The sequence below is a fragment of the Schistocerca cancellata genome, chromosome 2 (assembly GCF_023864275.1).
Source record: "Schistocerca cancellata isolate TAMUIC-IGC-003103 chromosome 2, iqSchCanc2.1, whole genome shotgun sequence".
NCBI lineage: Eukaryota > Metazoa > Arthropoda > Insecta > Orthoptera > Acrididae > Schistocerca > Schistocerca cancellata.
Genome location: NC_064627.1, coordinates 590,272,754 through 590,290,119, shown reverse-complemented (window position 1 = coordinate 590,290,119; position 17,366 = coordinate 590,272,754). Strand labels below are relative to the sequence as shown.

The window sequence follows — 17,366 nt, the reverse complement described above, 5'->3', positions numbered from 1 at the left end:
TCATTTAAAAAATCGTAATTGCGTTTTGCTTCCATGCATATTAAGATTTAAGTATGTCTAGACAGTGATTTAGTTAATCTTGACTTCAGTTTTCAAGCATTTACTGAAAATTCTCATATACACATTCCCGCATTTCTCTACCAACTTTAGCCACTTCTTGGTTGATTACCTCTTAAGGGTTTTTGGAGCCAAGAGATGTTGCCAAAGCTTGAAATGACCCAGCCTCGTAACAAGCGATTAACGGCGTCCATAAATAAACGTGCAATGTGCTGGTTTGCATCATTTTGTAGGAAATAGACATTTAAAATGTTGTATATACGCCGTTTTCTCAGTTATGCACCAACAAAGTGTTCCCCAGGTGAACGTAATGCACCATTTTCATCTTTAAAAAATATAATTCAGTAAACCCAAAAACTCAAAGTAATAACACTCTGAATGGTTATTTTTGCAACACTACTGGATATTCTGCTAACTGATCTCCGTACTCTAATAAAAATGATCTGCATCGCTCATGATTAAGGCATATTCCTTTTCTTTAATGAGCACTTGCAGTCGAATGGCAAAGTAAAATTACGTTTACTCTCGTGCCTTAAGCTGTTCTATAGTACGCATATTTTACCGATGAAAATTTAAATGCTGCCGTACCATTGTGCACACGAATTCACGACTTGACTTTAATTCACCTTGGGCTCCGAATCAGTGCCGACCTTTCGCTCTCAATGATTTCCGAAGTCGTTATAGTGGCTTCTCATTTACAATACCTCCTGTTTTCAGACTGTAAACGCACCTGGCAACCTTATTGTGGCTGGGAACGCTATCTAGGTGCTTCAGTCGAAACGAACGTGAAAAGTGACACAATTGCCTTGACACAATTGCGCACATACGCAAACAAGTGGTTGTTTATCTTTTACTGCTCCACCTCTACACCGTTATGATTTAGTGAAGCCAATGATTGCTTATTTTCCAAACCCACTTTGCCTACAACCGCACCACATACCTGTTATCTCAGTTTTGTTTCTATAGTGTGGAGAATGAGTCAGGCAAAAAATTAAAATCCATGGGTTGCTAAATGTGAAGCTTCGTAACCACAGAAAGTCACTGCTTCTATGTACCCTGCCGCTACAGTGAGTGCATTACACATCCAAAGCATTTTTATTGACACGTAGTCACTAGTATTTACAACCTCGACAAATCAAATTCTATCTTCATAGTGCCTTCACACAGGAACCGTACACTTACTTACTCCTGGGCATATATACATGATGTTTGAAAATCTTTGCATGAAACGTCTAGAGGTGGGGAACAACTTTTGTTACAGACAAAAAGTTCGCTGATGCCTCCCTCTCCCTGCTGCGCTGGGTGTCGTTTTATTGAATTCGCCAGCCAGGGATAACGAGATTTCACCGAACTAGCAGTGTCTACTAACAACGGGTGTTGCGTCTGCAGAATGCCTGCCCTAAACAACTGGCAATAATTTTCAACAAGAAAACCTTAAGAATGAGTGTGACAAAGTGGAAATAGACATTTTAGAAGCTCGGTCTACCCCCTTCCACGCAAAGCACGTGACTGGACTAAAGGAAACACGCTGCGCATAAACGCTACATAGTGCCTACGCCCTGTCGCCTTTCAGGGGCATAATCAGTTATAAAAGACGTCTGTGTCAACAGGAAATGTTAGCGAACATTCTGCCTCGAACAAAAGTTGTTCCCCATGATGCGATCTGTCACCCTTAAATGTTTGATTCAAAATCTTTGAAACACCCTGTACGTCGATTGATATAAGGAGTTTTCCGGTCTTGGAGCCTTATTTTATGCTCATGTGCAACATTTTTTCCTGTAAGAAATTTTTTTCGTACAAATCTTTTTTAACACACAAAAGTACATACCTAGCTATGCAGCACTAAATGGCGGCCAAAATACCTCTGCGCCGATACCGGAACTAAACAGTTCGCATGACTAAGGATGAAGTACAGGTCTGTAAACAAAATTATACATATGTAAATTATCTGAATTAAATTCTCTGTGGCGTGAACCTCGAAAGTCAAATTTCCTGAAGTGCATTTCAAACTGGCGATCACTTGAAAACGTAGGCACTGTAAATCAACTTATTTTGTTGCCTTAGACTATAAATAAATAAACAAATGTTATGAAAGACATCCTTAAATCCGTCGTCAAAATGACATGCCCGATTATGATCAATTTGGATGACTTTCAGTCGCAAATATGTGTTTAGGATCATAAGTCTAAATTAATGAATTCATTGCTTCATTGTTGTTATGCGGATTGGCTCAAAGGCCTCGCTCCATCAGATCATCGTGTCAGATGTTTGTACGTATCAGCAATAACTTTGATAACCTCTCTTTAGCGGTGGCTTATGATCAAAAGTATCCAGTTTCCCGTTCACCTCAGCTTGCTTCCATTTACATAAACTTCCAGAACAGTAATGGTGCCGTAGATTGTCACTCGTTGAACTCCTGTGATAGTGTAACCATAACCGGATTTTTAACCCAGTTTTGTCGAAAACACACAATCGAGACATCTGATGGGGACTTATGTCGCCATTTTCTTCGACCTAGAATATTACAGTAGCTTCATAGAGAAAGAGATATCAATAGGAGTCGCAAAGGGCCCAAGCGCGAGAGCGGCTAGAGTGGGCGTCTGCGCGCTTCCATTGAAACTTGGTTTTCAAGTATAAAGAATAATTTCCCAAAAAATCGATTTGATCATATGTTTTAAGAATAAAAGAATTCAAAATATGAAGAAAAGAGATCTTTCGCAACCTTGAGATAAAGTTGTCATCAGTTGGTAGAGCACTTGCCCGCGAAAGGCAAAGGTCCCGAGTTCGAGTCTCGGTCCGGCACACAGTTTTAATCTGCCAGGAAGTTTCATATCAGCGCACACTCCGCTGCAGAGTGAAAATCTCATTCTGGAAAGTTGTCATCAATCTGAAGGTTGATTTGAACGTCCCAGTGCTTTACTAGACATAGAGGTGATAATGCCATTGCCTTCGTATGACCTGTAAACTGACTTATCCAGTGTATAGTTTAACGTTGACTCCGAACAACAGAATTTTTCGCAGCAGCAAACGTTGTGAGATGGAGTGATAAGTGGCAGATAACATTCTAGGACTGATCTGGGACCGAACCCAAAACTCTCGGGTACGTATCTAGCAGTTAGCTCAGAGACGCAGTGAAATATGTTAATAGCCCGTTGTAAGTGCTTTTGTAGTCATTAAGACACAGCATGAGCGCAGTAGACGTACAAACTGAGCGAGCCGCTGGCGGTTGCCCACAGCCGTACGTGATCCCGCTGCGGGTGCTGATGCTGCTGGGCGGAGGCATGCTTGCCGTTTTCGGCAGCGAGACCATCGGCTTCGACGGCGCGGGGCCGCTGGGCTGCGTCTCTGCAGCCTTCGTGTCCTGCGTCTCCTGGAGCAGCCAGGGGCTCGACGTAGAGGACGTAAGCACCTCAAACCTTTCTTCTCGCCTTCTCGCCTTTTCCACGTTCGTTTAGCGTGTTTGGAAGAATAATTCCGATAAAATTATCTGTGTAGTATTTGTGTTTCAAAACGATCTGTTGATTTAGAATTTCTTGAGGGTAATTTTGTGTGTGACAATATATTTCGAGTGACCCTTCTTGTGCAGTGTTTAAAACCTTGACAGGCCATTCTATATCTTCCGCTATATGTCGTTGTGTTTTAATTGGTGGAATGAAGTTGATGCAGTCGCTCTCTGATGTGGTCTCGGTATCGAATATTGAAATTCCGTCCAGTTTGACCTATATGGAAATTAACACATACATTACATTGAATTTTATAATGCCTGGATTTGAATATACAGTTCGCTTGCTTTGTCAGGAGCATAGTAGTGTTCTAAAATTGTGTTGTCGTCTGGTATGCAAATTTTATGTAAGTGTGTTTTAGTAATGCGTTAACTGTGAAATATCGTGCTTTGTTATGTGGCGAGTATATATACAAATTTCTGTTTCGTTTCTAATTCTATTGTCAATGTTATATCCTTATGTATGATGGATTTTGATTCTAAAAATGTCATATACCTGTACAATAAACTAAGTCTATAGCATCCACCATAGGTTCCACGGACAAAATTACCCTCACGAAATTCTGAATGAATAGGTAGATTTGAACACAAACATAGGAAATTTTAAACAGATTGTCCTTCCAAACATATCAGAGACAAGTTACCACGAAATTAAAAATAACCACTAGAAACCATACGATTAAGAAAAACCCATTGGTAAACTCTCACAAACATCGCCCACAACACCAGTATCTTCCATAACCAATTCGAAAAAGAGGGCTAAATTACATATGAGCATGGGTCCACATAAACACAGATAATTTCCAAGAATGTTTGCCTATCGACGCCGCGGATCCCAAACGATAAATATCGAACACGCGATTCTAAATCGATCTTGCGACTGTGGTGGTGAGAGTTACCATAAATTGAGAGATTCTACGGAAACCTATACGATTTGCGTCGGTACTGAGTTGGGATGTCTGGTGTCGTAGACGTTTCTTCGTCCGACTGCCTGACGCGGAAGAATCTAATTCTGTGCTTAGATAATGTAAAATACTGTTTGAATTTTTGTCGGAAATACGGACTAATAATACCCGACGAAAGGAGAGACTCTGTAGACTGCGGTGGAGCGAAGTCTGCAAAAGTTCGTAAGAAGAGTTCTGATAGTGAAATAGCGTTAAGATTTCATTGTGGAAACTGTGGTAAACGAACGACTATCAGTACTTTCCCTCTGCCACTGAGTTGAGCGGTCAACTTTACTCAGCTCACTGCCGAATTCACCAACGTCACATTCACTTTCCCTGTAGCTATGTTCGTCTGCCCAACTTCGGCGATTACCCTTTTTAGAGTTGTCCATTCCCCTTCAACTTAACTGCCTACTGTCATACTCTTATCGCAATATCTGTAGCCTCATAACTTCAAACGAATCTCATTATTCCACAATGCTTAAGTGCCCCCCCCCCCCCACCCACTTTTTGCGCACAGATTCTTCTGGAGAAGTCTTCTAAACTTCAGCCTACTCTTACTGATTACTAAATTTTGATCAGAGCTGGGTACGCTTTACATTCTAGTATCTGATTCAGATTCTCTGCTTTATTTCCCATTTCCGGACGAGAACATATAGATTCTCTTCTGCCAGAACTCTACAGCTACAATATCCTTGTCATTCCATAAAAATAGATCTTCCTCTGTGCGAACTAACTCCATTCTAGGGCACATGAGCGAATGTTCAGACTTCTGTTTTTCTCTGCATTCTCACTGGTCATATTAAGGGTAGCCCCACTTAACCGTATTTACTTTACGCTTTTTGACTTCTGTTCTTAGTCTAGTCAGTGCTATACAGTAGATGTTGATCTCGTGTATTTCGTCTTTGGGGCGCAGGTTTATATTTAGCAGTGTGTCCAGTCATAAAGATAAACGGCGCGTCTCGCCTTAGAACGGTACTCTAGGCTGGATAAAAACTCTTCCTAGAATTACGGGGAGCGGGAACTGGTTGCTTGTTAAACAATAAGTATTGTATGTTAGTTTGTCGTTTTTTCCTCTATTTCGCTGTCTATTTTGATTCTGATATCCTGTGGTGTTACAGTCCCAGTGGATAAATTTTGAGGCCAGGCGTAGGCTCTTACATCCCTTTAACAATCCTGACAGTTTCATTTAAAGCGACGTCTACTTCGTGGGAGTGGCAAGACGCCTCCCGCACGGGGGCCGTATGTTACACAGTTGCATTGCGGGGGAACAAAGAACTTCAGGCTGGGCACACTCCCCATGCTGATACACTGTTGGCCATTAAAATTGCTACACCAAGAAGAAATGCAGATGATAAACGGTTATTCATTGGACAAATATATTATACTAGAACTGACATGTGATTACATTTTCACGCAATTTGTGTGCATAGATCTTGAGAAATCTGTACCCAGAACAACCACCTCTGGCCGTAATAACGGCCTTGATACACCTGGGCATTGAGTCACACAGAGCTTGGATAGCGTGTACAGGTACAGTTGCCAATGCAGCTTCAACACGATACCACAGTTCATCAAGAGTAGTGACTGGCATATTGTGACAAGCCATTTGCTCGGCCACCATTGACCAGACGTTTTCAGTTCGTGAGAGATCTGGAGAATGTGCTGGCGAGGGCAGCAGTCAAACATTTTCTGTATCCAGAAAAGCCCGTACAGGATCTGCATTATCCTGCTGAAATGTAGGGTTTCGCATAGATCGAATGAAGAGTAGAGACACAGGTCGTAACACATCTGAAATGTAACGTCCACTGTTCAAAGTGCCATCAATGCGAACAAGAGGTGACAGAGACGTGTAACCAATGGCACCCCATACCATCACACGCTTCCAATGTGCGTTCACCGTGATCTCGCCAAACACGGATGCGACCATCATGATGCTGTAAACAGAACCTGGATTCATCCGAAAAAAAAATGACGTTTTGCCGTTCGTGCACCCAGGTTCGTCGTTGAGTACACCATCGCAGGCGCACCTGTCTGTGGTGCCGCGTCAAGGGTAACCGCAGCCATGGTCTCCGAGCTGATAGTCCATGTCGCTGCAAATGTCGTCGAACTGTTCGTGCAGATGGTTGTTGCCTTGCAAACGTCCCCATCTGTTGACTCAGGGATCGAGACGTGGCAGCACGATCCGTAACAGCCATGCGGATAAGATGCCTGTTATCTCGACTGCTAGTGATATGAGGCCGTTGGGATCCAGCACGGCGTTCCGTATTACCCTCCTGAACCCACCAATTCCATATGCTGCTAACAGTCATTGGATCTCGACCAACGCGAGCAGCAATGTCGCGATACGATAAACCGCAATCGCGATAGGCTGCAATCCGACCTTTATCAAAGTCGGAAATGTGATGGTACGCATTTCTCCCCCTTACACGAGGCATCACAACAACGTTTCACCAGGCAACACGGGTCAACTGCTGTTCGTGTATGAGAAATCGGTTGGAAACTCATCATGTCAGCACGTTGTAGGTGTCGCCACCGGCGCCAACCTTGTGTGAATGCTCTGAAAAGCTAATCATTTGCATATCACAGCATCTTCTTCCTGTCGGTTAAATTTCGCGTCTGTAGCACGTCATCTTCGTGGTGTAGCGATTTTACTGGCCAGTAGTGTAGTTTACGTATAATTTTGTTTCTTGCTCACATCTTTTTCCCTTTAGGAAAATACATTGGTTTTATTATAAATAGGTGCGTGGCCTAGGTTGACTCCCAAGTAAGACTATTTTGGGTTGGTGTAATGGTCTAAGCTAAGCTCTCGCCATGCTATTTTGAACTGTCTTTGGCTTATCTATTAGACAGATGAAATGCGCATAGCCCACTTGGGTTTTTCCCGCATTAGGTTGCAGATTTCATTTATCTTAGTACTTCCCTAAGGTTTCCAAAGTCCTGTCAGTTTCCTTTCAATCTCTTCAAATGTTCTTCCTTGAGCAGTGACGGCGATATTGTCTGCATATACGAATGGTTTTATTCCTCTCTGGTGTGGCTTATATTGTTCAGAATAGAGGAGAGAGATCCCTTGCCCTAATATATATTTTTGGTACCTCCAGCTACTTTTCTTCCCTTTGCGGATTACGTAGAATTTTAGATTCTGCAACATGCCTCTTAACACGTAACTCAGTCTAATGTCGTTTGTTATTTCATTGACTTTAGTGAGATATCGTTGGTGGTCTACTGTATCATACGCAGCAGAAAAGCCAACGAAGACTGCAGCAGATTCTCCTGTACCTCTCTCTCCTATTCCTTCTCAACATTACCACGTTCCAGTCCCCCAAGATTGTCGTCTCCCTTTCCACACTCAATTACCCGTCCTCACATACTTTCTCTATCTCATCATTTTCTGCCTGTGATGTCAGCACATACATTTGATTTATTTTTCTGTCAATGGTTTACTGACTATTCTGATAAGAATAACCGTATTACTGCAATAATAGCAGTTAAAGATACGGAAGAACTAGCTTTTCCCCAGAGCTTTGCTTATGTACGTGTTCAACACACATAATGCACACATCTGCTCCTCCACCCTGTGTGTCCACTTCATCCTCCCACATCTAAATGTCCATCTCCTCCTCCCCACCCTCCCCACTCTGCCTCTGTACCACCTCCTCCCCCCCCCCCACCTTTTTTTGTTCATCTCTGCTGCCCACTCACACTGACAATGTCTTCCTCCCTCTCCACCAGTCCAAGTCGATCTCCTCTTCTCTATCCATCTTCCCACTCTTCCTTGTCCACTGGCCCAATACCCCTCTAACCTTGCACCAGCCTCCTGCATCTCCCTCCTACCACTCTCTCATTTGTCGATCTCGTCCTCCTCTACACTCTTCATTCCTTTCCTCCTCCCCTCTCTGTCCATTTCCTCCTGTATGCCCCCCCCCCACGCCCGTCTCTGTGCATGTGCGTGTGTCGTCCCCTCCTACCGACCCTATCACTAACTATCCCCTCCTCTAACCATCTAACTTTCTTCCAGCCTTTCCCACCCAGGCGGCCCTTGCTGTGGTTGGGTGGCGCCGTCCATGGGGAGAGCCCCCTGATCGGAGTGGATGGTATCAGTGCAGATGCTTGGCGCATGAAGTGCATAAAACTACAAAAATCTGGCCGTTCTCAAATGGCTCTCTTTCAATGGTGAAGGACCATTGAAAGCTGCTTCATATGATCCGGCAGCCTTCCCTCCTCTGTCTACACCATTGGAAGAGGGCCAGGCTCGCCGTCTTGGAATGAAACACCTTCCCCGCAACCTCGCCTGTACTAGGACGGATGGGGACACATTCACCGCCAGAAAGTCATTGTTTTTTGTGGAGAATATCGCGGACAAGTTAGGTGAAATGGAATCCCTTAGTAAGATGTGGTCAGGCTCCCTGTTCATGAAAGCTGCTTCTGCCGCCCAATCTGTGATCATTTTGGCAATGTCCCAGGGTCTGTTACTCCTCACCAATCTCTGACTGTGACCTCTACTCGGCATCTTTGTCTTGCCTGAACTCTCGCCACACATCATCCAGTGGAATTGCAATAGATACTGTCGTCACCTATCGGAAATAAGACTTGTCTTCTCCTATTCTTCATTCTGTCTTGCTCTTCAAGAAACTCACTTCTGTGATGACCACTCTCCAACATTTCCTGGTTATAGCGCATTGTCGGAATCGTGCCGGTCTGGGGCTAGCATCTGGCAGGGTCTGCACTTTGGTTTGCTTCGATGTCATTAGTGTCTGGATCCCAATATGTACTAACCGAGAAGCAATAGTGGTTAGAGTGCAAACGTCTCTGGCAATCACTGTTTGCAATGTGTACCTCCCTCCAGCTAGACCACTTCCTTATGTTGAACTGCCCACCTTAATACAGAAATTCCCGCCTCTGTTTCTGCTCCTTGGTGACTTCCATGCCCACCACCCACTGTGGGGGGGGGGGGGGGGGGGGAGTGCCACTTCAATGGGTAGGGGTTTCCTAACTGACCAACTTGTTGCAGACCTCGATTTGCCTCTCCTCAATGATGGTTCCCCTACCCACTTCAGTGCCACTCATGGCACCTTTACTGCTATCGATCTCACGTTCTCCTTCCCTGCTCCTATGGATTCCCTACATTGGTCATCCCATGATCATCTTTGACAGTGACCACTTTCCAGTGATTCTATCGTTCCCCTGCTGCCTCCATGTATGCAGGCCCCCACTCTGGGCATTCCACAGGGCCAATTGGCCTTTATATACGTCTGCTGTGCGCTTAGACACTTCCCTCTCGAATTGCATTGATACGATCGTGCAAGGAGCCTCTGCCACTATTCTTCATGCTGCTGGCACTGTTGTCCCACTGTCCACAGGTCCCCCTCGTCGTCGACTGGTACCATGGTGGACCAAGAATGTAGTAGTCGCTGACCAGGACAGCCGACGGGCGCTGCAGTGATTTAAACGACACCCTTCACAGACCAACCTCCGCGCTTTTAAGCGTCTCCATGCTAATGCTCGTTACCTTATTAAGCAGAGTGAAAAGGAATGCTGGGAGCGCTGTTTTTCCTCCCTGGGGAAGTATGCCTCTTCGTCGCAGGTTTGGTCCAAACTCCATAGCCTTCTGGGCCGCCAGCGACAGTCAGCTGTCTGGGGGCCTCAACCTCAAATGTGCTCTGTGTACTGATCCATTGGTTCTTGCAGAACACTTCGCGACGCACTTTGCGACAGCATTAGCGTCCTCTTCCTATCCTGCTACCTTTCTCTGACAGAAACGCAGAGTAGAACAGACCCCCCTCTGTTTCAACCTGCACCACGCTGAGCCCTATAATGAACCCTTTACAGAATGGGATTTATTGCAGGCTCTTACCTCTTCATGAGACACGGCCCCAGGCCTAGATTCCATCCACAACCAGATGATCAAACGCTTGGACGTTCCCCAGAGGCAACATCTCCCCAGGGTCTTCGACCGAATTTGGATCATGGGTGCTTTCCCACCACAGTGGCGAGACAGTATAGCTATTCCCGTCCTTAAGCCCGGTAAAAACCCAACGTCTCTCGGCGACTGCCCGAGTAGCCTGATGAGCGTACATAGTAAACTGCTCGAGAAATGGTTAGCTTCAGATTATGTTGGGTACTCGAATCTCAGAGCCCTTTGTCACTTATCGGTGTGGCTTCTGGGCAGGACGCTCTCTTACTGATCATTAGTAACAGCAATCCGACAGGCTTTTATTAACTGCTGACACCTTGTCTCAGTCTTCGTTGACCTACATAAGGCATATAACTTGGCTTGGCGCCACCACATTTTAGTTACACCACATTTTAGTTACGCTCGATGACTTGGGCTTCTGTGGCTCCCTTCCGATTTTTATCCACAAGTTTTTATCTCACCGGCTCTTCTGGGTTCAAATTGGCACTTCACTCGGCGTCCCTAGTATTCAGGAGAACAGTATCCCTCAGGGTTCTGTGTTACGTGTCACAATCTTCCTCATAGCCATCAATGGGTTTGTAACTTATGTTGGGCCTGTGGTTACCCTGGCATTGTATATCGACGATTATTGCATCTGGTGCAGTTCCCATTCAGTAGCATCTGCTGAGTGCCGGCCCCAAGGGATGTCTCCCTTCCCCCCGTTGCGATCTGCATCTCCACTCACTGGAATGCACCCCATGTATCTCCTCCCATACTCTCCCTTGGATGATGCCTAGACCATGGATTAGGACTGATCTATTCAAAGGTCCTAAGGTCTCTGTCGCCCCCTATGGTTTTCTGGCGTCTTTTACATGCCATCTTTGCAGAGTTCCAAGGGGCCACTGTCTTCTACACTGAAGATTCTAAGACAATCGATAAGGTGGGAAACGCTTTCCCTAGTCCTATTGGCTTAGAACACCATTTATTGCCGGAATGGTGTAGGTGTTCACAGCAGAGCTTATAGCCATTCACAGAGCCCTACATTTTGTTTCTCAGGCCTCCCTCCAAAGTGTGTTAATTCGTTCAGACTCAATGAACAGCCAGCAGGCTATCGACCGATGCTACTCTCGTCATCCTTTGGTCTTTGCTATCCATGATCTCTCTGCCCTTGGCTGTGTCGCCTGCTCAGTTGCCTTTCTCTGGGTTCCCAGTCGTGCAGGCATCCCAAGGAATGAACTGTCTGACCGTTTGGCTATAGAGGCAGGTTCATATCCCCACTACGCTTCATGATTTCAGCTGCAGATAGACGGATCTATGTCAGATCTTTCTTTGCCCAAAAGTGGAATGACATCTGGTGTGCTACAGCTCACAGTAATAAACTCCACGCAGTCAAGATGTCGATTGCAGTTTGGCGCTCTTCAAAAATTCAAATGATTCAAATGGCTCTGAGCACTATGGGACTTAACTTCTGAGGTCATTAGTCCCCTAGAACTGAGAACTACTTAAACCTAACTAACCTAAGGACATCACACACATCCATTCCCGAGGCAGGATTCGAACCTGCGACCGTAGCGGTCGAGCGGTTCCAGATTGTAGTGCCTAGAACCGCTCGGCCACCCTGGCCGGCTGGCGCTCTTCTTTCCGCTCTTCCTTCCGCTCCTCTTGGATGGAGTCCACTGTCTTATGCCGTCTACACATTTTCGTACCACGCTCACCCATTGTTTCTCCTGCGTAACGAAGCACCCCCAACAATGTAGCTGTGGAGCCAGACTGACAGCATCCCACATGTTGGTGGAATGTCCCCTTCTTTTGTCCCTTCATGCTAAGTATAGTCTTCCAGATTACTCAATTTTAATATTAGCAGACGATTAATGGATGGTTGAACTGGTCCTGAGTTTCCTCCGCGAAAGTGGCTTCTATTTTCAGATATCAGATTTGCTTTACTCCTGCGGCAAGAGCAGGGTGGTTGTGGTTGGGATCTTTCTTCCAGTCTTCTCGATATGGGGCCCCATTACCCCTCCCCCAAGGAAAGAGACCGCCCTTTTTTCCAACTTTTAGATTTGGTCTCACCTTTTATGCCTTTTACTGTTTGTGTTTTAACTTCATTATTTTATAATTTGACTCTCCTGTCTGGATCCGTCCACTATTAGAGGGACCTTTTTTCTTCTGTGAGTAACTTTGGATTCATGGGACCGATGAGCTTGCCATATTTTCCCATAAACCCTCTCAATTAATCAATCAATCAATCTATCTATAACGTGGCTAGTAGATACACAACCAACAGAGCATACAAGGGGAGTGTGTTAGTGGTGGGGGCTGTGTGCAGGCACTGGAGGCGGAAAGCCGTTCTAAACTGAAGCCTGCGTTCATATAAGTTTGTAAATATTGAGTGGAGCGCCTCCAGGCCCGTACTTGCATGGCAATCATTCAGAAAGATCTACAGTCACTTCTCTTTTGGTGAGTATTTAAAAGGAATTCCGCTGAAAATGCAACAAACGCAGCGATTTATTTTCCCCTGGCTTGTTAACCATTTGGTAGTTCCAGAGAAGCGTCATCAGTGGCTAATTTGAGTGAAACCTACATTTATTTTCTTGACATGTTAAAATTTGCTTCTTTCTCCAAAACACTGTGGTGTTTACATAACTGCGAGAGAACTGTGGAACATTGGTTTAGTGAGTTCATTAAGTGACGAATTGAGAATAAGGATGGTCAATAGCTTATGAAAAAGCATATAAACATGTAATGTATTCACTTATGTTGTCCAAAACCCACAGCATTTCTCGTTTCAGCAGTTGTCGATAGTCCTTAAAATTGCAATCTTTCATCGAAAAAATTTCTAGTTGAATAACAAGATGGAAAAGAAAGTTTTGCATAGTAATATTGTAAAATACTTTCCTCTTCGCGTGATATCATTTGCCAAAATCTCATTTCGATATCACAAGTCATTTATGAACCATGAGGAATGTTGTGGATATTTCATCCTGGTTTTTTCGCTGGTACATGCGATCACACATGTATGTGCTACATCAGGTCAGTTTTCTCGACATTGGTGACGGATAGAGACCTCCACTCAAGTCTAAAGAAAAATTCAATATGTTAGCTAAATTTCATATGGAGCAACATATGTTTTATGCACCAAACTCAAAATCGTAGCGACCCTCAGTTTTCACTGCAAACTTTTTCGAATTTCAGGTAGTGTCTTACTTAAATGCAAGTATCACAATAACTACAGTCCTTGACGAAATGATGGGCACATCATCATGAAGCTGACATATAAAACTATAAGCAAGGCACAAATGAATTTTTTAATTAAATTGTTTCTGTAATATCGTTTGAGAAAGATTACAGGAAGTGCACCTGGATTCTGCCATTGAAGCGCGTTGCCAACCGGCGGAAAGCTGGTAAACAATGCTGGCTTCCCCTTCCGCACAAACGAATGTCCTCGCCCAGCGCTTTGGACGAAAACTTCAGTGCGCACTGGCCACCGTATCCTGCGCGGACCCTTCATTGCTCAGCAACAACTTTACACACAGACTGCCTCACTAGGGCGAAATGTCTTCTTAACTATGGCCCAACATCCTTACAACCGCAAAAACTACGGATGCGACACTTCTATCGGTTGTTTTGGATTGTCGTCTCCTTTCCACAAATCTGACTTCAGCTCCTGGAATTCTATAGTTGTCTTATACCCAAGACTATTCCCTTTCTCAGATAATAAGCCATATCTGTTCCAAATTTATATCGCTATAGTCAGTACGCATTTTAAAATGTCAGCCCCTTGCCACCAGAGGTTTTTTTTTTTTTTCTGACGCGTGTAGTGTGTGGTTGATGATTGAGTATGACATTATTGACTGACAGTCAATGATATGGAACAGAAGCTATAAAAGCTAGTCATAATTTTGGAAGTTGCATTTTCTGATGCGAGGATAGTGGTGATAGTTGGGGGAATTTCTTGTTTCAGCTTGTTTAGTCTCTTGCACAGATTTGCTTGCTGTACGCGATACTACTCACATGAAAGGAATGGGATTTAAATCACCTAATGTTGAGTCGCGCAAAGAATTTGGAGACATTCTAAACACTTCTTAACATTTTCTTCATAGTCTACCACGTGTCCACTCTGCAAACCACAATGTTCTTCGACGGGGAGGATAGGGAAGGGAGCAGACTGACTTCATAGTGCTGATAGCTTCTACGCTGCTGTTCTTTCTACGTTACGTCCGTGAGTTACACGCGCTCACTGTACGTTTAGGTATGTTGCCGGGTAGTTTAACATTGGTGACATATAACTGCCTTTGGACGTTGCGTCTTTTGCGAGGAGATCCGTGTACCCGGTTTGTTGGTGATCTTTGTTTGGTGGTATCCAGAGAAAGCTCAGCAAAGATCCTCACCGCTGTAGCTCAAGCATCTTCTGCATTACGTTCGTAAGCTGGAATCTGTTGTCCCTCCGTATTGCTCGGGTGTTGTGGGCAAAAGGAATTGATCTTGTTCATTGCAAGCGGACAGATGAACTGGAGACGGCAACTGTCTCTGTCGTACACGTCAGCTGTTGTGCAGTTACGGCCTGTCAAAATTAATGGTTACATTTTTTAATCTCCCTGTATACATTTTCGACACTTAAAACATTATTGTTAAGATGTTATATTTTTCACTTTCAGAATCCAGTGGCCACAGCGTTCGAAATATTTTGGATGATCTGTGAGCCAATTCTGTTTGGAATAACAGGCACTCAGATAAAATTCAACGATTTGGACGGAGACGTTGTATCCTTTTCCCTGGCCTGTCTCATCACGGCAATAGTGGTAAGTAAAAGTCGTCAAATTTATATGTTTTCAATAGTTACTCGAAGTTTTAACTAAGAAACATTTCTGTAGTTAAGAGCATTTCAACACGCAAATAATTAGCCCTCAGTCGAGTAGGCACCGTTCGCAGGTTCTACGCAAGGTGTTCGTAAGTCGACTACGATTTCGTAATTTTTAACAAGTATCTGAAGCCGTGCTGTTACTAGTGCTTCCCACAACTGCAAAAAGATGTGACTTGACTTCATTACAGGAACTTGACAATCAAAAGGTCTTTATAGAACTTCAGTTGTGTTAATATCGGGGCAAATAGGATCAGGAAGGAAGTATTTCGAAGTTGTCCTATCATCCAGTTGAAGACACTTCAGACAGCGTAACAATCTGCATTATTTTCTTGAAAACTTCCATTCTTGCCATTGGAGAACAAATATATACGACTGATATTCAAAACATCAGATCGAAAGTAGTATGTAATATCTGCAGAAGACAGAGTCATCAGATCACTCTGAGTGAAGTGGTTTTGGAAAGAAACTGTTGACTGCTAAAATCTAAACTTATTCATTGTAGATTCTGTTGTATGTTGTCTGAATTTTGTGTACCAATGTGGGCGTAAACTATGTAAATAAATAATGTGACAAAATTTAATGTCACTGGCATCCTAGGATCTCCAAGTCTTAAGTTTTATAACGTCTGCCTTGTAGCTGGTTAGCTATTGTTTCAGACTGAGATGAGTTGAGGGAGTAGTTGAAGGAGAAATGTGACTGAAGAGTGGACCTCAGAGTCTTCTCTCTCTCTCTCTCTCTCTCTCTCTCTCTCTCTCTCTCTCTCTCTCTCTCTCTCTCTCTCTCTCTACTCGACTAGGTCACAAGGAGCAAATAAATGCTGTTTCGCAAAGTTATAAGGAGCATCCCACAGCGTGCAATGGCAATGTAGAGTACAGACACGTCCACTAAGTGTTTATTTTGCACAGAATGCGTCAACGCTACAAGGGATACGTAAATTAGTAACTAATACAGAAACGCAAAGGAACAGTTTTTCTGTAAATCACTGCATGTCGCTTCGTACTAATGATGGGAAATTAATTGTAGCGTTCTTCCGGAACAGGCCACTTCCTTCACCACAATCGCTGCTCTCTCTTCAGTTAACAGACTTTAGCAACTCTGGTTTATGACTGCAGACGTTAAGGGCCCGGGAGAGTGGTGTGCTAAAGGCGCCCAGCGACAGCTGTAGGGGCTCCAGCGACCTGTCTGACTGTGTGTGGACACCGGCAACTGCTTATGGACCCTACCTGCCTGCAGTGATGGAGTGGTTGCTGGCAGGTAGCAGTCGGAGCAGTTATGTAGAGGTCTACTGGTCGAACCATGGACCCGAACATGAACCGCCCACACACAAGCGAACTGGTCGAGGCAGATCTCGGCAGACGGGTTGGCAGACTCGTCCGCCTGTGTATAGGTGCCTTAACTGTATTACGCTTTATACTGACGTCCCACGAGACCTTAGAAAGACACTGAAGTCTGTAAGCAGCCCTTGGATCACTAGGCCGAATCAGAGAGTTCATTACTTAAATTTAGGAAGTTTCACCACAGATGTATCATAATACATTACAAAATACTTCATACGCACATAACTTCAGCGAGTGAAGAACCGTAAATTATACGTGAGGATACGCGTACAATATATTTACAGATGCTTCGACATACAGGAACTTTGGAAGCGCAAACTGTGATAGCGACTGAACCAATACAATACAATATGATATTTTAGCAAACTACACCAGAGTCTCCGTCAACACAGTTTTGCTTTAACATAAAATGTTGTTCTTACCTTATTTATTTTCTTGCAGTTAAGACTGTTGATCACGGTTGTGGTGGGGATTGGCAGTAGACTGAACCTGAGAGAGAAGATTTTCGTGGCTTTGGCATGTATGGCCAAGGCGACGGTGCAGGTGAGCCTTTAGTTTCGTAATACCATATTAATACAGCGAAGATTCTTACTAATGGTTAGATACTGTTCTCACTGCAAATAACCGTAAACCAGAATGTGTAATGCATAAATTAATGTGCAGTTAAATATTCATGCGACAATATACTGTTTTATACACACAAGTCAACAAATGCACTGGAGGGTAGTCATTTTCCTGCGTTTGCTGTTACATTTTTGAAATAACAACTTTA

At 44.1% G+C, this 17,366-nt stretch overlaps 1 protein-coding gene across 1 annotated transcript in view; it reads left to right on the top strand.

The window, feature by feature from the left end:
* The window catches only part of LOC126156774 (sodium/hydrogen exchanger 9B2-like), a 112,938-nt gene that overhangs the window by 82,590 nt on the left and 12,982 nt on the right, over nt 1–17,366 (top strand). Inside the window, exons 8-10 of the mRNA XM_049916331.1 lie at nt 3,294–3,458; nt 15,052–15,195; nt 17,036–17,137. Coding sequence (XP_049772288.1) covers nt 3,294–3,458; nt 15,052–15,195; nt 17,036–17,137 — 411 coding nt within the window. The remainder of the gene's footprint in view (nt 1–3,293; nt 3,459–15,051; nt 15,196–17,035; nt 17,138–17,366) is intronic.